Raw genomic sequence first — 21,349 nt, forward strand, 5'->3', positions numbered from 1 at the left:
CACAGGCAGGAAATAAATGAGGGGCATAACATTGCCCTGTAAATATGTCATCTACGTTCTTCTAACATAGATGAAGGCATGATGTTGGTATGATCAGAGCATAGAACAGATCTGACCAAAGCAAAATGAATGTGCTCCAAAGCTTGATTATGCTCTCAAAATAGCAGCAGCTTAATTTAATGAGATTGCTATGCAGTCCTCTGCTGTGAATCCAGGATGTAGCAAAATCCAGGTAGCACTTACCCACTCATCTATCTATCTATCTATCTATCTATCTATCTATCTATCTATCTATCTATCTATCTATCTATCTATCTATCTATCTATCTATCTATCTATCGTTGTAGATAAAGCACAGAGTAAGGAGGAAGAGAAAACATTTGCTTAGCCTGATGAATCCATCTGTATTCAGAATAAATGATTAGACGACAACACAGACCATGTATTTTTCCTACAACGACTCCTCCTAGTGATTTTATATCATCCTTATTTGGAAGGAGATTCATCTGCCATTCATTGAAAAGGCGTGCTATGGGCGTGCTTTCACAGCAATTATCCAATCAGATAGAAGATTCTGGTTATAGTGGGCGGAGTCCCTCAGGGAAATCCTTTCACACAGTGGCTGGTGCAGGGTGATGAAGGCGGGGCTTATAGACGGAAGTGTCTCCCAACTGGCCCAGCTGTCATCTAGAGGAGAGAGGAGACCATTTACACCGGCTGCTTAGGAAACGCTGAAAAAGGGAAAACGTTAAAATATGGCAACATCTAAACGATAAGGTCATGACGCCGAACTGAAGGTATCTATGCCCGACATAACACCGAATATATATGCTTGTCGGTATGCTAGAGCGGTGGCTGAGACTGCGCTGCGTATTTTCGAGATGTAAAAATGATGACAAGGATTGGTACGCTGTGTGACATTGAACATACAGGACACGAAACTGACGAGGTCGTTTAAAGAGTCGTACACCATTTCCAACTTGTCATAGAAAATATATGCAGCTGACAATGGTGTCGTGTACATTAGCTACATTTCGAGGGACGCCAAGTTTGCTTATTGCCTCCGAGCTGGTTTGCAAATATATGCTAAACGTCTGCGGTATCGGCTATTATGCTAGCTTAGCGGCTTGGTGAAGGGAACTACCCAAGATTCAGAACAGACAGGAGACGTCATCAACATTTTCCTGTATTTAAATGGTCGTGTATAAAGAGGTCATTACTGGAAAAGCGAGATTAGTCGGTAAGTGTAACACACAACAGTGCGAGAGAGCTCACGTTCGCACTGTAACGCTCAAGCGTGCTTAAAAATGGACTGTCTGGCTCTGCGTGATTAATAGGGCGCTTGGAAGGTGGCGGAGCAGCTGTTAGCTTGCTGCTAGCTGCATAACGACCTTTGGAGACGTCAGCCTCACCAGCTCAGGCTGTTAGCTGCCTGCTCTATATAGGCTGGGTGTTTTCCGTGGTTGCTTGCCTGCTGTAGTGTTATATTTCATCTTGGCCTCCCATGGCCAAGCCAGTCAATGATTTAATCTCCCTGATTGCATCACAAGACCATTCAGGGTGCAGCCCAAGCACATTAACTGCGTTTAGCAAGGCTTCTGTTTGTGTGTCCTTTTTAGTGATCAGATGAACATGACATGTTCCAGCTTTGAACTTTTTCCTCTACCTTTTGTCCATCTTTTATTATTATATGCACATTTTAGGACAGAGAAGACGGTGAATGCCAAAAAGTGAACTGAAAATTTTCTGGGCGTCCTAAATGGGGGACTACGGCTTTGGAGTTCTGGTGAAGAACGGCAGTGGTAACAAATCTGCTTTCCCTGTAAGGATTCCCCCTCACCTTCAACCCCAGCACCCTCATCATCCCGCGAATCCCCCCAGCCCCCCTTCCTTCATAAACAACACCTGCTCCACCAATGGGGGCAGTGCTTGGCTGTTCCCTTCCGTAGCACAGCACAGTAACATGCAAGATGAGATTCTGGAGTCAGACAAGTCCAAGGCCTTGGACCTCCAGGACATGCAGGAAAAGTCTCAGGTCCAGACACAGCCACAGGCCCTGTCTCCAGGCCAGCAGGACTCTGGAGGAGGCCTAGCAGAACTTGAAGCTCTTCCTGAAGATGGCTCATTGGAGAAAGGTTCTTTGGAGAGCAACAGTGGAAAGGAGAAGCTGAGGATGGAGTCCCCAGTGCTAAGCGGCTTTGACTACCAGGACAGCCTGGGAATGGGTACAAGCTGCGCACAGTCTACCTCCTCCTCATCCTCGCTGACCAGCTTCAATAACTGGTCCCCTGCTGTTCCCTCCACCCAGTCTCCAGTGGTTGGGGAAGATGTTGGAGGCTTCTTTGGACCTGCTGGCTCCAGTGCCAATGGCCCCCCTTTACTGTTCCAAAACTTCTCTCACCATGCTGGCCCTGGCTTTGGAGTAGGTGGTAGTTTCTCCCCACAGATTGGCCCAGTATCCCAACACCACCCTCCCACACCTCATCCCCAGCACTACCACCCTCACAGTCAAGGGGTTCCACAGCAGCACCGACGCTCGCCAGCTAGCCCTCATCAACCCCAGGCTTCTTTCACTCCACATCCTCATCGCACTGGACCATTTGCCCAGATGCCCCACCTTGCTCCTGCTCAGAGCAAACCCCCCTCACCTTGGGGAAGCTATCAGAGCACATCCACTCCCACATCCACTTCTTGGAGCCCAGGTGGTTATGGTGGCTGGGGAGGCACACAGGGTGTCCGAGAGTATCGGCGGGGTGTCGGTGGGGGTATGTCGGGGCTTAACTCCATCTCTCCGCTGAAGAAGTCTTTCCCCAACAACCAGGTAGATGATTGCCATGACTAAACTCATCTTAGCACTGCTCTGAAAGTGTTAGATGACTTGTATAAAACGTATTCTATCCCAACAGGTTTCCTCGCAGAAATTCCCCAGAAATACCTCTGGCATCAATCACAAGGGCTGGGTGGAGGACAGTATGTGTCGCAGTGACAATGTTTATCCTTTTCAGGTGGGCATACAGGATTGCATAAATGTTGAGGTATTTAAGTAAGTCTATAAATGGACTAATTTAACTTGTGAAAACTGCAACAAAGGTCCCTTATGATTTATAATTTGTGTTGTGTAATTTCTTGGGGCGAATAATGTTTTTGCTCTTTATCATGCTCATCTGTGTCAAATGTAACAAATAAGCCTCATAGCAAAACAGGATACATGATTATTCAGTCGACTAAATGGATGAATTGAAACTTATTATGTGTGCGCTTACGTCTTTGGTCTTATCTAGATCATTTGGTTAAATGAGAGCAGTCTTATCATCGGGTCTAATCACATGTCCCTCCTCTTGTCCTGATTTGAGAAGTCTTGTGCTCCTCTGCAGATTTGCATGCCCTTATCCCTTTCATTTACTTAGTTTTGCAACATTACTTGTTATGTATTACTTGTTTGCTCAAACTGAATGATTTCTGGTAATCAACTTCTTAATTGGCATGTTTACCTTTTTGATGCCAATGGATAGTGAGCACAGATATATATTTCTTTTCTGCTTGGTAATCTATAGGTTTCTTCAATGTTTTTCTAATGTGTACCCTTTTTTTTTTTTTTTTTTTTTTATAAAAGCAGTTTTACAACATAGGGCAATATGTGACAGATCTTGAAGGCTGTGCTGCTTGTGAACTTGTGAGCCTAATTGTTGTTTTCCTCTCTTTCAGCAGGAAAGAACGCGGCCTTTTGATGGCTTCAGTATGCAGTCTATAGAGAACTCTCTGATTGACATTATGAGGGCTGAACAGGATTCCTTAAAAGGTTGGTTCCCACATTAAAGATTGTAAGGATAGGATTGTCTTTTCTTTTTCTTTTGTTTTTTTCCTCACAGCTGGATATAGACAGACGGTGTGGTTGTTGCATCTAATGGTCAAAACTTTAATTTGGCTCTTATTTCAGAACGCTTCCAGTGTGTATCCATATACTGCTTATAGCATGTTTACATTTATGGATTTGTTCCTTTTTAATACAGTTACACACTGTAGGTTGTTGCCTTTTTTGTACTCGTTTGCATCAACAAAAACCCATTTTGATTTACTGCAGTGATGTTCTTGTGTAAGAACGGCTTGGTATCATATGACGGTATGATGAAACAGTCTAAGAGATTGCATTGTATGTTTCCCCAACACTAAAGGCAAATGTCAAGAGTTTAAGGAAAGATCTTAGAGTTAACTGATGAGGTCTTGAGAAACATTTGCTTGGATGCGGATAGAATCTATCTACATTTGCTCTAGGATGGAATGAACACTGCATCAAGATACTTAAGCCTGTGAATTCAAACTGTTATGTTTGAAAAACAATCATTTATTTCCTGGGGCGGTCATTTGAAAAAAAGAGGCACCAAAAAACACTCGCCCTTCAGCCCATTGACATTTAATGCTATGAATCCAACTGAGTTTGACTGTATGAAGTAATTTTCATACAATTTATGCAAGGTTAGTACAGCATGAACAGTCTGGTGTAGATTGTGTTTTTGAATCTTGCTGCAACAAAGAGTCTCACTCAGTTAGCAGCCGCCTTAAGCTAAAAGACTGTTCTTCCAGTGTCTGGGTGAGGCAAAACTAAGGTGGAGGATCGTGGTCCGATGGTTTCCATTCAACAGAGCGCTAAAACTACCAAGCTGATTTCCATGAAACTGGGCTGATAGTTGGAGAAATGGCAGCGTCGAACCCCTCTCAAATTTAGTTGCTTCTTTTTTGCTAGTGTTTTTCTTTTTTATTAAACTGAACCAGAGGTTAACATCAGTCCTTATACCGACCAAACTGCTTCTACGAAGTATCGACAAGCAGCAAATACTTGTATTTTACGTCAGAATAGATGCATTGTTTCGAAAAGCTTGTCAGACATTTTCTAGACAAACCTCTACCATGATGTGTTAGTTTCAGCATTTGAAACTTCAGTTTAATTTCTCACATGTGTCAAAAGTATCGTTTTGATAATCTTAAAGTATTTGTCATTGCGTTACAATGGAATCGGGTGTTTTAATGTAACATACATGGGTCACTTTGACTGGTTACGTTTCAAGCTTGCTGACGACACATTTCTTTCATAGTTCCGTCATGAATGGATTTATTACACTTTTCTGCATGTTTGTATATGAGAAAGAGGATTTATTATGATTGGCACTTTCATGGCCTCCACTGTTCTCATCATTTAGGACGCTACAGCTTCTCTCACCAGGGTGGAGATGGGCCTCTGCCTATGAATGGTATGTTAAACAATATGCAGTCCTGTAGCTGAGGTCAGGGCTTGAATTTAATGTCTCCCAAATACAAATAAAAAAATTCTGAGCATTTGTTAAAAACAGCTGTTTCAGTATAGTAAGTTTTGTTTTTTTTTCTCTCCATAAAACTGGAAACTTAAATGTCTGGATGTCCCGTGACCAGTTAAACCTTAAAAGTGGTACAGCCTGAGCCTGCAAGCTTTTTCCCTAACCTCTGGAAAACTTGTCATCTGTCCATTATTTATTTTCTTTTTTTGCTATCTTGCCAACAATGAAACTAACTATGATACTAATTGCACCAAATATAGAAACCACTTGGATGTTAAAGAGAGAAGTCGTATTACTCAGCGAGCTGTCAGGCTGGTCGCTGTGGTAAGAGACCAAAATGGCTGCTTCCTAGAAGAACGATGCTGCTGTCAGGCGACGTTATTGATGGCTAAATGCAAATAAACTTGCACCACAGATGCAGTCGAAGGGAAATGGTCTACACTTTTTTTTTTTTTTTTTTTTTTTTTTTTTTTTTTTTTTTTTTTAAAATAGTGATTTTACACATGCGTTTAAAAAAAAAAAAAAAAAAAATTTAAAATTGCGTTTTGTATGGTGGAACTTCGTCGTCGCATGTCCCCTCAGAGGTTGCGACTGTTTTAGCTTGTAAACCAGACAATAAATTTCAAGCCCTGGTAATGTTTTCACATGTGATTTATTATTATTTTTTTTTCTCATTTTCAAAAATCCATTTCAAGAGTGTTCTGTGTTTTTTACATGCAGCGAGAAGTTATGGCAGAAGACGAGGTAAATCTTGTTACTGTGTATTCATGACCTCTGATTTGATCACTTTGTTTTACCTCTCTCTGTCTGATTTTGTTTGTTTTTTTTTGTTTGTTTTTTTCTTCTCTCTCCCAATGATATGCCAATGATGTTTAAATGAAATTAAGCCCCTTTTCATGTGCTGAGCATTGAACCCCTCTGCTGCAGGTTTTCCTCCAAAAACTAGTTGCAGTTATACTCTTCCCTAGACATCAAAAATTGCTATCATGGCTGCTTCTTGTACTTCTTAACATTGTTTTATTAATTTTCATTCAGTCAAATTCCCTGTTTCTCATTTCCCTGCTTCTTGCTATAATGGTATGAATTCTATATATATATATTTTTTTTCAACTTCAGTCGCGGTGAGACAATTTTTGTGATCAAATAACTTTCCCTGTCAGGCCACTCGTCTCTGTTCCCCATGGAGGATGAGCGCTCTTTTGGAGAAGACGAGTCAGGTGACCAGGGGTTAGCTGGCCTTGGTTCTGCCCACTGTTTCCCTCACCTTAATGGTGAACGCGTGGAGCGTTATTCTCGCAAGGTGTTCGTCGGTGGGCTGCCCCCAGACATAGACGAAGGTGAAGGAAATGAGTTAAAAAATAAAAAATACTCCAGTTTGTTGAGACCAAAACAATTTCATTTTCGCATTAATTTGCAAACATTGATATCAAAGAGTGCTACAGTTTTATAACGTGTCCCATTACAAATCTATAACCTTTTTTTTTTTTTTTTTTTTTTTTTACCCCAATTGAGCTAATGTTTTATAGTGATCTGTAACACTGGCACTGATTTTACTGTGTTCCACCTTTCAGATGAAATAACTGCCAGTTTCCGTCGATTTGGCCATTTATTCGTAGATTGGCCCCATAAGGCAGAGAGCAAGTCTTATTTTCCACCAAAAGGTGAGTCGAATCAGCCTGCCATTATTTCTGTGCCAGCGTGTTGCTCTGAATTTTTTTTGTTACCCACTGATCGACCTGGCTGTGCAACATTTCTAGGGTATGCATTCCTGCTGTTTCAAGATGAGAGCTCTGTCCAGGCTTTGATTGATGCCTGCATTCAGGAGGACGGCAAGCTGTACCTGTGTGTCTCCAGCCCCACCATTAAAGATAAGCCTGTGAGTTGGTCAGGTTTTTGCCACTGGGAGCTTGCATGCTTGTGATCTCTGAACTAATAAAACAGTTAAGCGAATGCGTTGATGCATATTACAGTAATACATTTTTATTAGCAAACCAAAAAGATGTTTTTACATATGTAGGTCCAGATCAGGCCCTGGAACCTGAATGACAGTGACTTTGTAATGGATGGCTCTCAGCCACTGGACCCCAGGAAGACCATCTTTGTGGGAGGTGTTCCTCGTCCGCTACGTGCAGGTACACAATAAAGAGGCTCCCCAAACCTCCTGACATTTCAAACTGTTGAGAAGATGTTAATTCTTAACGCGCGTCACTCTTTCAGTTGAGCTCGCAATGATCATGGACCGGCTGTATGGGGGAGTGTGTTACGCCGGGATCGACACAGACCCAGAACTCAAGTATCCAAAAGGCGCAGGGAGAGTGGCCTTCTCCAATCAGCAGAGCTACATCGCAGCCATCAGTGCCCGATTTGTTCAGCTGCAACACGGGGAGATTGATAAACGGGTGAGTTAATCTGATGCCAGCAGCTCTGTGTTCAGCCTAAAAATAACAATTGGATGATCATAAACTATTAATGTTTTACCTTTTTAAGCATGCTGCACGTCTTTCTCGGCCTCTATTTTGACCTTCCTTTTTTGTTTCTGTTTCTTTTCATCCTCCTTAACCCTCTGTCCTCTCAGGTGGAAGTGAAGCCATATGTCCTGGATGACCAGCTGTGCGATGAGTGCCAGGGCACTCGCTGTGGGGGAAAGTTTGCTCCCTTTTTCTGCGCCAACGTGACCTGTCTGCAGTACTACTGTGAGTACTGCTGGGCAGCCATCCACTCTCGGGCCGGGCGCGAGTTTCACAAGCCGCTGGTGAAGGAGGGAGGGGACCGACCACGACACATCTCCTTCCGCTGGAACTGAGTCGAGAGGGAGCCGGTGCAGGATCGGGAGGGACCGGTTAGAAATTAGGGAGGGGGGGGGGGGGGGGGGTGGGCTGTGATATGAAAATAAATGCACTTTTCTTTTTAGTTTAAAAAACAAACAAAAAAAAGATAATAATTTATTTTTTAGTTTTATTTTTTTAAATTGGGCCTTCTAAAAGAAGTTAATGCTAAGAAGAGTGAAATCCCATTTATGTTTTGACTTTAAGTGTGCATGAGCATATGGATGCATTAGATTTGGACTTGGATGTTTTTCTTTCTTTCTTTTTTTTACTTGACTGTACTTTTTTTTTTCTTTTTTTTTTTTTCGTATTAGCTGGCAAAGCTGCTTACATTTGTTGTTGAGAGTAACATAAAATTTAAGTAAGGTTCATCATACCTAAATCAGTATACTAACTATGGAAGCTGAGTTGAAGAAGGGTGAATTTTTCTTACTTGTGCAGGATCAGAGAACAACTAATACCATTTACCAAAGGTTAAGTGCAAATGGTTGGAACTTCGTTTCGGATGGATGGATTATTGAGTTTTTCCAAGCAGCTCGGTGTATAGCATCTGGCCACGTCACAAAACAAAATCTCCCCCCCCCTCCTCAGTTTGGCACACACGTTTTGATTGTCAGCATGAGTTTTTAGGTCTCGGTATAAAAGTCAACACTTTTTAAGGAGAGAGGGCAAACCAAAGATTGGCCTAAACGCATGATCGGAAACATTGATCTGAGGGTTTCAGGATAACGTTGTCCTCTTGTCATACAACAGAGGAAAAGGCTGGAGTTTTGGTTTGTGGGTTTCATCTGATTAAAGGCAAAGCCCTCAGGGCTCAGGTATTGGCAGTAGTATTTATTCACTTTATATCGTCAGGGATATTAGCACTGGAAGCTAACATGCTAATGTAGTACTAACTAATGGGAACGCACAGTCCAGTCTCCCTGAGCTGTCCTCATGTTGTACCACTGCACGCTCTACTGTGAATGGCGCTTCTATCACAAGTGTTGTGGTTGGATATGGTAGTAGCTAGAATTTGCTGTCACAGAGATAAAGATATTATTTTATACATGGCCTGCTGATTTTTGTACAGTGTTTTATAGCTGATTATTTTGTCATGAACATATATACATTTATTATGCACTACTTTTTCTAAATATTTTTTTCAATAGTCATTTTAGGCACATTTTTCACAAATGGGAGAACTCCTTTTGCAATACCTCATTTTTTTCACTTGGTGAAAAATAATTTTGTACCTTTGTTACTAAGAGATCTGCATTTATGGTAAACCTTAATTTAAAAGAAAAACAGAATATTAATATAATTTTCAATTAGCTTTTATATATTTAAGTGCTAGTAAATCTGAAAATTGTCTGGTGCATTGGTGTGATTCTGTAGATTTGAAAAAACAAAAAAAACAACAAAAAAAAGAGGCTTTCACTAGCCTTCATATACAGGTTCTCCTATCTCCTAATAAACATAATTACAGGATCCTAAGGCATGGCAGGACCTTTCTAAACCGATTTTGATAGTCTTGAGAATATAATCTGATATTTTGCTCCTAAGTGTAGTCTGTAAGATTATGATTAAGGTAAATGTTTTGGCTTTGGTCAATGTGTAATCTTCCCCTTCTGCCACCGGAGTGGATATCAGCTGTTTGAATATTTAGATCCTCTTTCTGGGACTGCCTGTAAGTTCTACTTATTCTTGGCATGCATAAGACATAACATGGCTAGTGATGATGCAGGACCTAATGTGATGCACTAGATCTCCTTTTTCCTTTTTAACTTTCTTGTCTTTTTTTTCTTTTCTTTTTTTGGTTTTGTTTTTCTTTTTGAGATCGCCTCTCTTGTAGCCTCTCTTTACATGATGGAGTCTGCCTTCCTTACACAGACATGATGTTTATGCAATATACACCGTGACAACACTTTTGGATGTGTTTTGTAATGTAGAGGACACTCAGTAGGACATAGGTGAGGAGATTTGATCACTTGACCCCCTCTCCCCCTCCCTCCCTCCCTCCCTCCCTCCCTCCTTTGTGATGTGGCATGCTTTGGGACATAACCTGAATGTGATTTCAATGTTGCAAGTTATCTTTGAGCCATTATGTGCAATACTTATTCTTTCCAGAAACAGTCCTCCGCAGTGTAAGTCATTTAATCCATATAGATCATGCAGTCTTTTACACCCGTTTTTTGTTCCCCATTGTTCAGGCAGGTGTCTGCAAAAGAAGAAGAGAAAAAAAAGCAAAAAAAAAGTAATTTATACCTGAATTTATTTTTAAACATTGGTTTCGTGCTTATTTACTTATTTTGCTACAACCATGCTACTGTGATTGAAAACATTGTATATACTAGGTCGATAATGTATTTAGCGTTTTTTGCTATATTTTCAATTGAAATGTACAACCATCGTTTTGATCAGAATTTTTTGTTATTTTTTTTCTTTTTTGGGGTGATGTGTTTAAAAACTCGTTGACGTGTCTAGTTTTTCTAATTGCTGTAACGTGCTCCACATTTTCACAAGAAAAGAATATTGATTATGTCTGTTTAGTATTACTTGATCGCAAAAGTTCAGTAGTTTTTCATTGAATGCTGGGAAGGTTATATTTATTAACTCTTTTTTTTTTTTTTTTTTTTTTTAAACCTGATATTGTTTCTGATTTTTACTAAAGTCATTTCACATTTATATGTAAGTTCCAATTTTTATATTTTCCTCCTGATTAATTTACGCTACAGTACAGGCGTCAGTTTTTATAGTTGGTTTGTAGTATTGAAGTAAAACAAAGATCTAACGTCATATATTCATTTGCTGCCAACGGTTTGTAACTATATGCATACATTTGAAGTATTTGTAATGTGAGATGTTGAACGAATAAAACAGCTGTGAGGAAGAACAGGTGCCTGATGTCGGCATTTGTTAATTAGTCGGCTAACTTTTGCTTTAATATAAAATGGAAATATTCCCTTTGACTCTTAAAACTGAGTTCTGGTGCAGTCATTTCTATCGGTGGTTCTTGTGATGCTTCTGCAGCTTAACATGCACAGTCCACTGGTGCCTAATTGAATTCATTGGGCATAATGGAGAAGGGCACACGCCTGGTTTTTGTAAGACCTCCATCTTGATGGTACATGTCAGAGTGAAAATCGAGGCTTAAGGGAGATGATTGTAAATTTCCTACGTGTCCAGCAGCCTCCATCACTCTGAATTGGAAGATATTTTGAGCCACAAAAAGGGACTTCAATCTTAAAAGGTCACTAACAAGCCAATGGTTAATTTGACTAAGGTACAGAGTTCCTTTGTGAGGCACTCCAACAATCAGGCCTTTTAAAGTGGAAGTCTCTCACTAAAGTACTCAGGACAGTGCAATCAGTTTGTCAAAAGGCACCTGAATGACTTTTAGGCCACAAGAAACAAAATCCTCTTATGTGATCGACTGAAGATTAAACTAATGGACAGCAATTTCCTACAGTGTGTGTCGGACAGGCACTGAGCATCGCCCAATACTGTGCTGACAGCCAAGTGTGGTGATGGCAACATCATCCTGTGGGGATGCTTTTCTGATGATGGCACTGAGCAACTTGCATAGAAGACTGGGGGAAAATATTCAGCGATCCTTTAAAATAAAAAAAAATGTGTACAAGGTGTACAAATTGATATTTATAATTATTCCACTCTAGTATTTATTCTTTATTTTTAACCGAATTCATTTTAAGATGAGTCTGACATAAACCAGTTAATTTGGACTATTTTTCAGTATCATCAATATTTCTAATTTTTTTCAAAAATGTATTTTTAAAAAAAATCCGCGGTGTCCGCAGAATGTAACATACCTCTTAGTTTCCAGATGTATGGTTTTAATTGATACAAAAAGACCGGCTGAAGCGATTGACCGCCATTATGGGAGCTATGATATGAGGATCAACAGTGCCACCTGCTGGCTGACGGTGGCAGGGTCCATTTAAGCGCATCTTTCTACGAGTTTGAAAAGAGAAGAGATGCCGCCAATTAAGAAATCTTTTGTGCCCAGTTTCGGGTCACAGTTGGGTTCCACTCAAAGACGTGAAGAGGAGGTGGATCAGACGGAACCCAGCACTCAGTCTCAGAGTGAAAAGCGCGGGAACAAGCGGTGTAAAAATGGATCGGCAAAGATAACTCGGTCTGTCTTGAAAGTCAGATTACCAAAATTTAACAACACTCTTCCGGGGAAGGTGACCAAGGATGGTAAAACATCGACGAAATATATCCCGAAGCCTGTGACAAGTGAACCCAATACTTCTGCGGAGCAAGAGAGAAAAACGCAGTGTAATATAGCCTTTTAAAGTGATCTAAGAAGTCAAAAACAAGCTAAGTTGTGGTAGCTATTGTTAGCTGGCTAGCTTTGATGTTTGGAGTGATGTTAGCTTAGCATTTTCTCAAATAAATGATAATATACTGAAGAATACCAGCTCTCAACCAAGGGTTGTTGGTATCATTATAAGGGTTCATTATGTGTGACTCAAAATGTAACTTGATATCTGATCAATATGTAAAACAGCAGTTTTAACCAAGATAAATTGCTGAAACTGGCACATATAGTGATGTTTTCTGTTTTCCTGTTCAAATTATTTAATTCATTTTCTGATTTTCGTACTGAAAACTGTTTATGGGGGACTTGAAATCACTTATTTAAAACCCTATAAAATGTATTGATTTCATGATTGGTTTAGACATTGTCCTGTTTATGCAGTGTTCACTGGATATTTGGATTTTCCATTTTTTATGAGTCCGTCCTCGGAGCTATAACTGACCTGTCATAAATAACATAATCCACCATGATAGATTTACTTTATCGACTTGCCAGGAAAAAGCCTCACCATAAGATTTTGTGCTGATGTTGCTGTTGTCAGGTGCCAACACCGTCTCTGCCCTTGTGGATGGAGACGTTTTCTTTTTCTCCCAAAGATCTGAAACAACAAACCCGAAGGAAAAGGTAGGCTATATGCAAAGTGCACAGAGGGAATTACGAGTTTGCTACAACATCCTTTCAGCAATTTAGGTTCAAATTTGTTGACAAATCTGTAAATAACTCCACAACTTTCCTCTTGACTTCTTCCTTTGCTTTGATTGGCCATTACATCACATCCACCGGCAGGGGAAGTGGAGAATAATGTCAATCTTTTTAAAATGTAGTGTTCTGTGGGGAAACTCGGTCTCTGTTTGTCAACGCACTGGCCGGTGGAAGACTAGTTTAGATAACATTGCTTAGTGAATACTTCTTTAAGTATATGTTCCTCTTAAAGCCATAATGTGTAATATTTCACGTTGTCTATTAACAAATTTGAGTCTTATCATTCACAAGTATTACCTCAATCGTTATTAATTACCTCCATCACAAAAGTGCAGTGTTCTTATATTCTTTATATTCAGCATGCGAATGTACATAAGAGTGTTACACCCCAATGGATGTCGCCATGTTTCTCCGCCATTTTTAAACTACGGGATTTGTAGAAGGACATGTCATCAGCTTCGCATTTTCCGTTTACACACTGGAAACGGAAAATGCGAAGCTGATGACATGTCCTTCTACAAATCCCGTAGTTTTAAAATGGCGGAGCGACATGGAGACATTCATTGTCCGTGAAATATTACACATTATAGCTTTAAAGGCACTCAAACTTGGCAAGTGGGTGTAAATAATTTCAGTCCAGATAATTTAGATAAAACTGATCTCAGGTCATTTTATATCGACACAAACCCAGCAGTTCCCTGTAAGAAGTCACATGGCAACAATGGGAAAATGGCTGACTTTTATTTCACATCCTGCCATTGTTGCCTGCGACACTTGCATAAAACAATCACATTCTGTGCTTGGATAAATAAATATGCATAAATAAATGCTGGGGCTGTTTCCCTCTACCAGGTAGACACAAAAGCATTTTGTGTTCTCTTTGCCAACCCAGCTGTTTCATCTGTTGAGGAATTTTCAATGCACGGCGGAAGAATTTAACAAAGTCGTTGCAGCCTTCATAGATTTATTAAACACACAAAAACATGCTCATTTCTAAGCATGGAGAGATCTCTAACTGAGTGGCTTAATGTCGGTCTTATATAGGCTAGTATGACACTAACTGATGACGGCGCATTCCACATCAGCCAATCAGCACAGTTGCTCTTTGGAACGCACTGTTGTGCTGAAGGATTGTTGAACGGTCACAGGATGTGTGTGCACGTGATAACAGATAAGAGTATAGATACATTTAAAAGGCTACACAATACTTAGTCACACGTTGCATACACACGTTAGATTGACAATGCAGTAAACAGGATAATAAAATTCCTTTACACATCACTCCCATTCTTTCTTTTCCTGGGAATATGTCCCCCGTCCTGAACAGGCCCAGCTGTCTGCCCTTCGAACCATCTCCAAGATGCTGGCAGAGAACCGGCTTATCCGACAGAGGCTCGCTGCTCTCAGCCAGGCCAGCTGAGTCCGAATGGTACAAAATGGCTCACAGCCGTAGCAGGCCGCTCAACCAGTGCTCATAATAAGTGCTGCTCCACATCAAAAGTTATCGTTGGTGGATATTTTGGTTCCTTGAGCGTGGAGTGTTTGAACCACTGTTAAAGCAAGGCATATGTTAGTTCTTATCACAGTGCACGTAAGGCTATTTGGCAAAGGAAAAGTTACTGTTTTTTTAGGTTATGTGCAATGGAAGATTGTTATTTTATCAGATAAATCCAAGCTAAAATGTTTGTACTTTGATTTAGTTTGATGTTTTAAAGTGAATTTTATATGATATTCAATGTTCATTATACTGGGTTGTTAAGATTTAGGCTGTGGCGGGTGTGTTAAAGCCTTTTCTTTCTGTGCCGCAGAGGTTGAGACCGCAAAAGAAGCAGAGTGGCTATGTGTTCACGCAGTTTGTCCCTGTCAATAACACTATAAAAATAATATTTGCAGAAAGAAAGTGAATAACTGTCTGGAAAAATGGTATGTTGGTGTTAAATTTAAGTTATTTCTACTACCGAGCTCTTTCACAAAAAATAAATAACTACTGTATGTCCACCAGAGGGCGCCCCCACCTCCAGTGTCACCATTGTTTGAGTTCAGTTATTGGTCACACGTCACGCCACATCTTTGTGATGAAGTCTGGATTCTCATAAACGTTTGCATAAGCTTGTGATTGTCATGCAAATGTTAGATCATTCTCAATGGTTTGTATTTCAAGAAGTGGCTTTTGTTGTGAATTTCTGAATATTTGATTGTCTGTCTTCAAAGCATGTAAAACTTTACAGATGGATCCAAAAGCTGCCATGTCACCGTTATTTAGGGAGGAAAACACGTTTAATGGTTAAGAAAATAAAGTTGCCATATTACACTAAATAATGTTATTGATACAGAGGGTTTTCACTTATTAAGCATTTTATTCATTATTTCTATAAAACGTTTAACAATGTGGAATAAACCGTACTGACCTCCACTCTCAGTGAAGGTCTGAAGTTAAATCTTTTTTTTTTTTAACAAGATAAATGTCAGCCAACGTGAAAAAGCAGCATATGGCTGCGATTACTTTAACTGAAATAATTGCTGTTAAATCGTGGAGTCGGACGATTTGATTTGAATTGTTCTGCAGTTTCTGAACGCTTTGATTGATGAGCCTCATTGCCTGTGTTCAGAGGCCAGTTGTTTTACCCTTTTCTGCCCGGAACGGGACGTGGCAGCCTTATCGGACTTCTCAGCAAAACATCTGAGGAGTGTTGCCTCTGTGAGTGTCGCTTGTTGTGAAAAGTACCGCACAGATCTCACGTCTTCGTAGAGTGATCTATGACCCAAGCTTACATAGAGTGCTACTGCATATCTAAATTCTAGCATTTTCTGGGACTTTTACTACATTTAAGGTAAATTGACTACTTCAGTCGTTAGTTTGTTGTCTCGGTGGCACACGAAAGAATAAATGGGATTGAAACAAACTTATCTCTCTTACACCTGCAGCCAATCTACTAAACATCCTTAATGATAGTAGGGTCACCATGCTGTGCTATGTCCAACTTTTTTAAACGGAGTACTCGGGCTGCTCTTGTAGAAATAAACCTCCCCCAAGTTCATAGATTATTGTACTCTGCAGAAAATTAAAGCTGGTGGTTTAGAACCAGTAAACAGGGAGTTTATTGAGGGTGCTGCAACAGCGCTCAGGATAAATGACTCGGGATGGTGATTAGTAGTTCATCAGAGCTGCGGTTTGTAAGGAGACCGGCAGACTGGCAGCTGTACCTCCAGACCACACTGCCAAGCCCATTGATCAGTGATTCGTTGCATTGTTTACGCCGTTAGAGGTCTCCGGAATGTCGTTGAGTTTAAAACGAGACTTTCTGGTGGCACAGAAGCTGTCAGGGAGATGATGAAGTGGGCACCGTTCCTCTAAAATGAGCTTTGAAGCGGTGCAGTAACGAGTATGGGTTGATGCTTAAAGCTGTGACTTGACTTAACACCATCCTGTCTCTTTCTCAGTAACAGCCCGTACACGACCTTCAGTGTGCTTCTGCTTTCTTGGAGGCGCGTGAGTCATTGTGCGCCAACACCTCCCGTGTCACATCCTGACCGAAACGGAGGCAGAGTGAGAAACGAGATGTGGCACTGTCAGTAAATCTGAAAAACTATGCTGACTCTGGCGGGACAAACACAAACTGTCAAAGATCCAATCACCTGTTTATTCGGAGAAAACTAAAAGCTCAAAAACAGCTCACACATACTTTTTTTTTTTTTTTAATTCAGTTACAAACTAATGCTGTCATTTGGTTGACCTCTGCCACTTTTATCACAAAGCAGCCCTGTTTCCACACTGACAAGTAAGTTTGAAGCAGATTTTAGAAATGCTTCTTAAAAGAAGATCCAAACAAGGATAATTTGCGTAAACTTGGTTTGGAGATGATGAATTGTCCTCAGCTGGTTTGAAGGGCCTCGTGATGCCTCGGACAACTTGAAGATGAATGTTGAGAGTTTTTGGAAGTGTTTTTAGTTGGAAACGTTGTAAAAAGTTTCCTATATGCCGTCAATTATTGACGCTGTATTCTCTTGAAGAGAAAATGGATGATTATTCCGTGAGTTAAGTTCTGGCTGCGTCATAAAAAAAAAATAAAAAACAAGGTTTCCAGCTCCAGTCGTGCACATCGAGTCTTTTTCCACAAACACAGGTAATCACAAGTGCTTTTTTTAAGATTTCGCCGTTTCCATTAACATTCTAATATGTAAAACGTCTACATGTGCAATTAAAAAGACGGATCAAAACAAGTCTTTAATCTTAAACAGATGGATCTTTTTTAAATGGACATCTCCAGATCAGTTTGAAGTGCAGTAAATGGATTCTAGATGGATTCCATTTTCTCTGATGCCTGATGAGAACATTTGTAGACGTGTATGCTCGGATGAACTATGTTTCATGGTTTTCACTAACTAAATTTCTTTGGGTAAATGTGAGTTACGTCGTGCCAGTCCCAAGGTATCGTGGCCCAAATCTTACCCTGCCTTTATCATCTAATTTACAAATATTTGATTCACTAACTTTCTAATGCTGGAAGTAAGAAGGAAAAACTTTACTTATCATAAAAAATAATAGTATATTTTTCAATTTCTACAAACGTCTAGCACAGAACTTCATCTCAAGGTCATAATATCATACTGTCCTGTTGCTCAATCCGACTTTCTGACCAGAGATATCTTAAAAGCGAGCCCTTTTTTTTGTGTTGCCAGCGCATGTTATGGCAACCCAATCATTGTCAGTATGTATGCAGCTTGGCAGCATTTCATGCTGATAAAAAAAATCAGGTTTTAAAAGTCACAATGGGATTACGGTGCCTTTTGTTCCTGTGTTTTCTTAGGATGCCAACTCTTTGAGAGCTTTTACTGCCAGGCAGAGTTCAGGGCGTTGAAATTTACAGGAAAACAAATGCTGTCAGAGAATTACATCAGCTGGAGCTGAGTCAATAGGGGAGCATCTGCTGGCATGTGCCAACAGCTGAAGCGCCACGCTAATGAGCCTCTTTCAGCTTTGGTGGCAACTACAACAAAAGAGAAGGAACGTGTTCAAACTAGTAAGAAAAACAAGGTTAAAGCTCTCTTCTCTCAGTCTTAGCATGTGATTGAAGTTCATGGGAAAATTCTTAATTTTGTGCCATTGTTGCTGACATGACTTCCTGTAACTGATGACACTTTATTTTAACTGGCCTCGCAGTGCCTTTTCTGCTATTGTATCAGGCTGAGCTACAAGCTTTCCCCATGCTTGCAGTGGCTCTTGACAGCATCTATCAGTTGTTTTGCTATTTAACTCCAAGTTGACATTTACTGTATCACATTGGATTGCAACGCAGTTTCACTTGGATAGATATTGAGATCCACAAGAGCTGTCAGTGCTCTCTGCCATATCAAGATGACTGATGGGCAGATAGTTTGTCAAGGTTATAACTTAAACTGTGTGTCACCTGGTTGTAGGTGCAATTAGTTGTAAGTATACTGCCTTGTAGGAGCTGGTGAAGCCATGGGAGGTGCCACCCTCTGCAGATAGCTCCTGTATTGGACGTACAAAATGAAGAGGTTGCTTTCAAATGTTAAACAAAATGAACATTGTGTTTTGATGCAGCGATTCCTGACGCAGTTGCTCGTTATTCAGTCCCTGTCACGAAGACATTTCTGTTCTTGGTTAAACAACTCCCCAATACAAAACAAAGCTTAGAAATGGATTTATGAACACATATATCACCTCGAATCGGATGTCTACGTGATGTGACAAAAATGAGGCAACAAAAGGCTGAAAATGTGTAATGCAGAAAAACAAATAATCAAAACCGAATTTTCTTCTGACAACATGATGGGAGTCAACAATTTAAGAATGTTGTTTCTCAACATTTCATCATCTGTCGTGCGGACAGTTGTCATCTCTGTGAACGAGGGAAAAACAGATACTTCTGATCATTTTGAAATCGACTCAGTTGAGTACTTTATTAATTACAAAAGGTAAATTGTGTTGTTTCAGTTTGAAATATCGGGGAAAATAGTACAAAATTAAAACGAAAATAGAAAACGTTTGGCAAAACGGCCGGAAAGTTGGAAGCGATGGTGAGATCCCATAACACAGGTAGAATTCTCTCTGTTCCGTAGACTGACAGAATTCCATCGCCAAAGGTTCAGTATCCGGGTTTTAGAGATGGTCCGTCCCAGTGACAAGATTACATCATTTGCTGTTAAGAAGCAACTCCACCCCTGCTCTTTCACTCTTACCACTCTGTCTGTGCTCTCTGTCCGCCCATATAGACTGACAGCTGGGTAGAAAGCTGTGTGAGTCTGGATAATATTCCACAAATATGAAACACATAGCAATATATTCCTGCTGTGTCTTTAGTCAGCTTGTCTTTAGGTGCCAATGATCTCAATAGTTTAAACTTCCTACCACTTGTTCTCCGTTTCAATCCTACATCGGCAGCATCTCCTCTTCCACTCATCTGTAGTTGGGGTTCTTATTCCAGGCTTAATTTGAACCAATAGAAAATTCAATCGGATCATTCAGTGTGTCATTCTTTTTTCCATTTGCACAGTGACTCATCATAATAGACGTTAAAAAGTATTTGAATTAGCAGCAGCAATCATTCCAGCTGGACATGTGTTGACAAAAGTTTCAGAAAACAATCATTTTGACCAAAAGGAAGAAATATTCTCAATTTAAAAACATGTAATGCTTTTGCATTGATATTTACATTATACTTAGGTTCGCTCTCTAGCTGCAATACAACAGGAGAGTGGGCTTTCCTCCCACCAGCAACTCCACACTTTTCGTAAATAAACATTTGGGTGGGGTGGGTGTCAGCTTTACAGCACACGACTTATCTAAAGGCATTCTGGCCAAAGAACAACCCAAATATAGTCCTGTCTTTAGATTTAGGGGGAAAAAAAACCCCGTTGTTATGGCTCATTTTATTTTTAGCTGTAATACATGCTGCCCTATACTTAAAACAAGATTAAAAACTTGTATTGAAGTCGTGAGGGTTGTGCCTCTCTTGGTTTTTTCTGAGTTGTTTATTTTGACTGTCTTCAGATGAAATATTGATTTGGTCTCGATTGTTCCATGATGAATAAGTCTGTGGGTTGCATGTAGCAGTAGTTAGGGTGTTTTAATTTTGAGGCCTTTGAAGATGATGTTGCATGTCCTGGAGATGATGCCGTTGCTAAAACTGTGTATAAAGTCTGTGGCTTGGTCACATATGGTGTCATCAGAGAGTATAATCACAGCTGCACTGTATTTGCTTGATGATCACTAATATGACCACCTTTCTTTGTTCTTATTTCATCATTATTCCCTTGTTTTTAATGTTTCTTTCATGTCTCCAGAGAACAGTTTGTCTACGGTCCCAGTGGTGTTGTGCGAAAGGAGAAGAATAACTCAGTCTTGCAGTACTTATCCATACACCACACGACTGCTATCAGAGCTACTGCAGGTGAAACAGAGATAAAGATGCAAACCGGGTGTTCAGAGCTGAGCTTTTTACCTATCGGGTCCTTCGCTGTTCTGCCTCGACATTCAGGTTACAGCAGCTCTGTAAGCATCTCGGTCACTGCTGGAAAGACTACAGAGATAAATTACACCGTGAAAGATTACAGGGGGACGCTTTTTTGTTTTAAAGCTTCAAGAGTTTTTTTTTCCAACAAATACACATGCTGCTTTTTCCATCTTTATATTTTGGGATAGCACGTGGAAATCAGAATGTAAGAACACCAAACCAGTTAGAAATCAACAAAAACAATTGTTTTTTAAAATCTCTCATCCTTTCTCTTTTACTCTCTTTCTTTTTACTTACATTCACATAATTCATAGCTAAATGATTATCAACCCCAATATATATATATATATATATATGTATATATATATATATATATATATAAAAAAAATAAGAATTAAGAATAAAAGAAAAATTCATTGTAAACAAATAAGGAATAGAGCTTTCATCCAGTGTAAGTTTATGCCTTAAAGGCTTATTTCATGTTGGTGGGACTAACTAACTCTGTCTTGGCCACATATTTTATTTTCCTTTAATCCCCAATTGACTCATTCAACACCAGGATGTATATCAGCTACAATTATCCGCCACTCAAAACCCACTAAAGACTTAGAAAAATTGTAGAATTGCTACATTTTTATAAGGCTCCAGAAATGTTGTGTGCCTACATTTTCCTTTTCCATTTCAGCAAGCTTGTGTTTTGCATTGTGT

General features: G+C 40.0%; 1 protein-coding gene across 6 annotated transcripts; it reads left to right on the plus strand.

The window, feature by feature from the left end:
• The first annotated feature begins 672 nt into the window (after positions 1-672).
• LOC142397588 (cytoplasmic polyadenylation element-binding protein 4-like) lies at positions 673-11,009 on the plus strand. Of its 6 annotated transcripts, none has more exons than XM_075481059.1 (12): positions 673-797; positions 1,704-2,821; positions 2,907-3,005; positions 3,706-3,799; positions 5,196-5,246; positions 6,030-6,053; positions 6,470-6,646; positions 6,881-6,970; positions 7,067-7,185; positions 7,327-7,441; positions 7,527-7,708; positions 7,885-11,009. In XM_075481059.1, exons 2-12 carry the CDS (start codon positions 1,760-1,762, stop codon positions 8,110-8,112), a joined length of 2,241 nt encoding a protein of 746 aa, XP_075337174.1. In that variant the 5' UTR covers positions 673-797; positions 1,704-1,759; the 3' UTR covers positions 8,113-11,009. The 6 variants fall into 6 exon arrangements, with proteins under 6 accessions (XP_075337174.1, XP_075337175.1, XP_075337176.1 ...); XM_075481060.1 differs by having other exon boundaries at positions 3,709-3,799; XM_075481061.1 differs by lacking the exon at positions 6,030-6,053.
• Positions 11,010-21,349: the final 10,340 nt, after the last annotated feature.

The sequence above is a fragment of the Odontesthes bonariensis genome, chromosome 13 (assembly GCF_027942865.1).
Source record: "Odontesthes bonariensis isolate fOdoBon6 chromosome 13, fOdoBon6.hap1, whole genome shotgun sequence".
Lineage (NCBI taxonomy): Eukaryota > Metazoa > Chordata > Actinopteri > Atheriniformes > Atherinopsidae > Odontesthes > Odontesthes bonariensis.

Coding starts and splice junctions, on each gene's coding strand:
- LOC142397588 (XM_075481059.1), top strand. CDS start 1,760: ATGGGGGACTACGGCTTTGGAGTTCTGGTGAAGAACGGCAGTGGTAAC. Junction 3,800..5,195: donor TGAACAGGATTCCTTAAAAG/GTTGGTTCCCAC, acceptor CTCATCATTTAG/GACGCTACAGCTTCTCTCAC. Junction 6,054..6,469: donor AAGTTATGGCAGAAGACGAG/GTAAATCTTGTT, acceptor TTTCCCTGTCAG/GCCACTCGTCTCTGTTCCCC.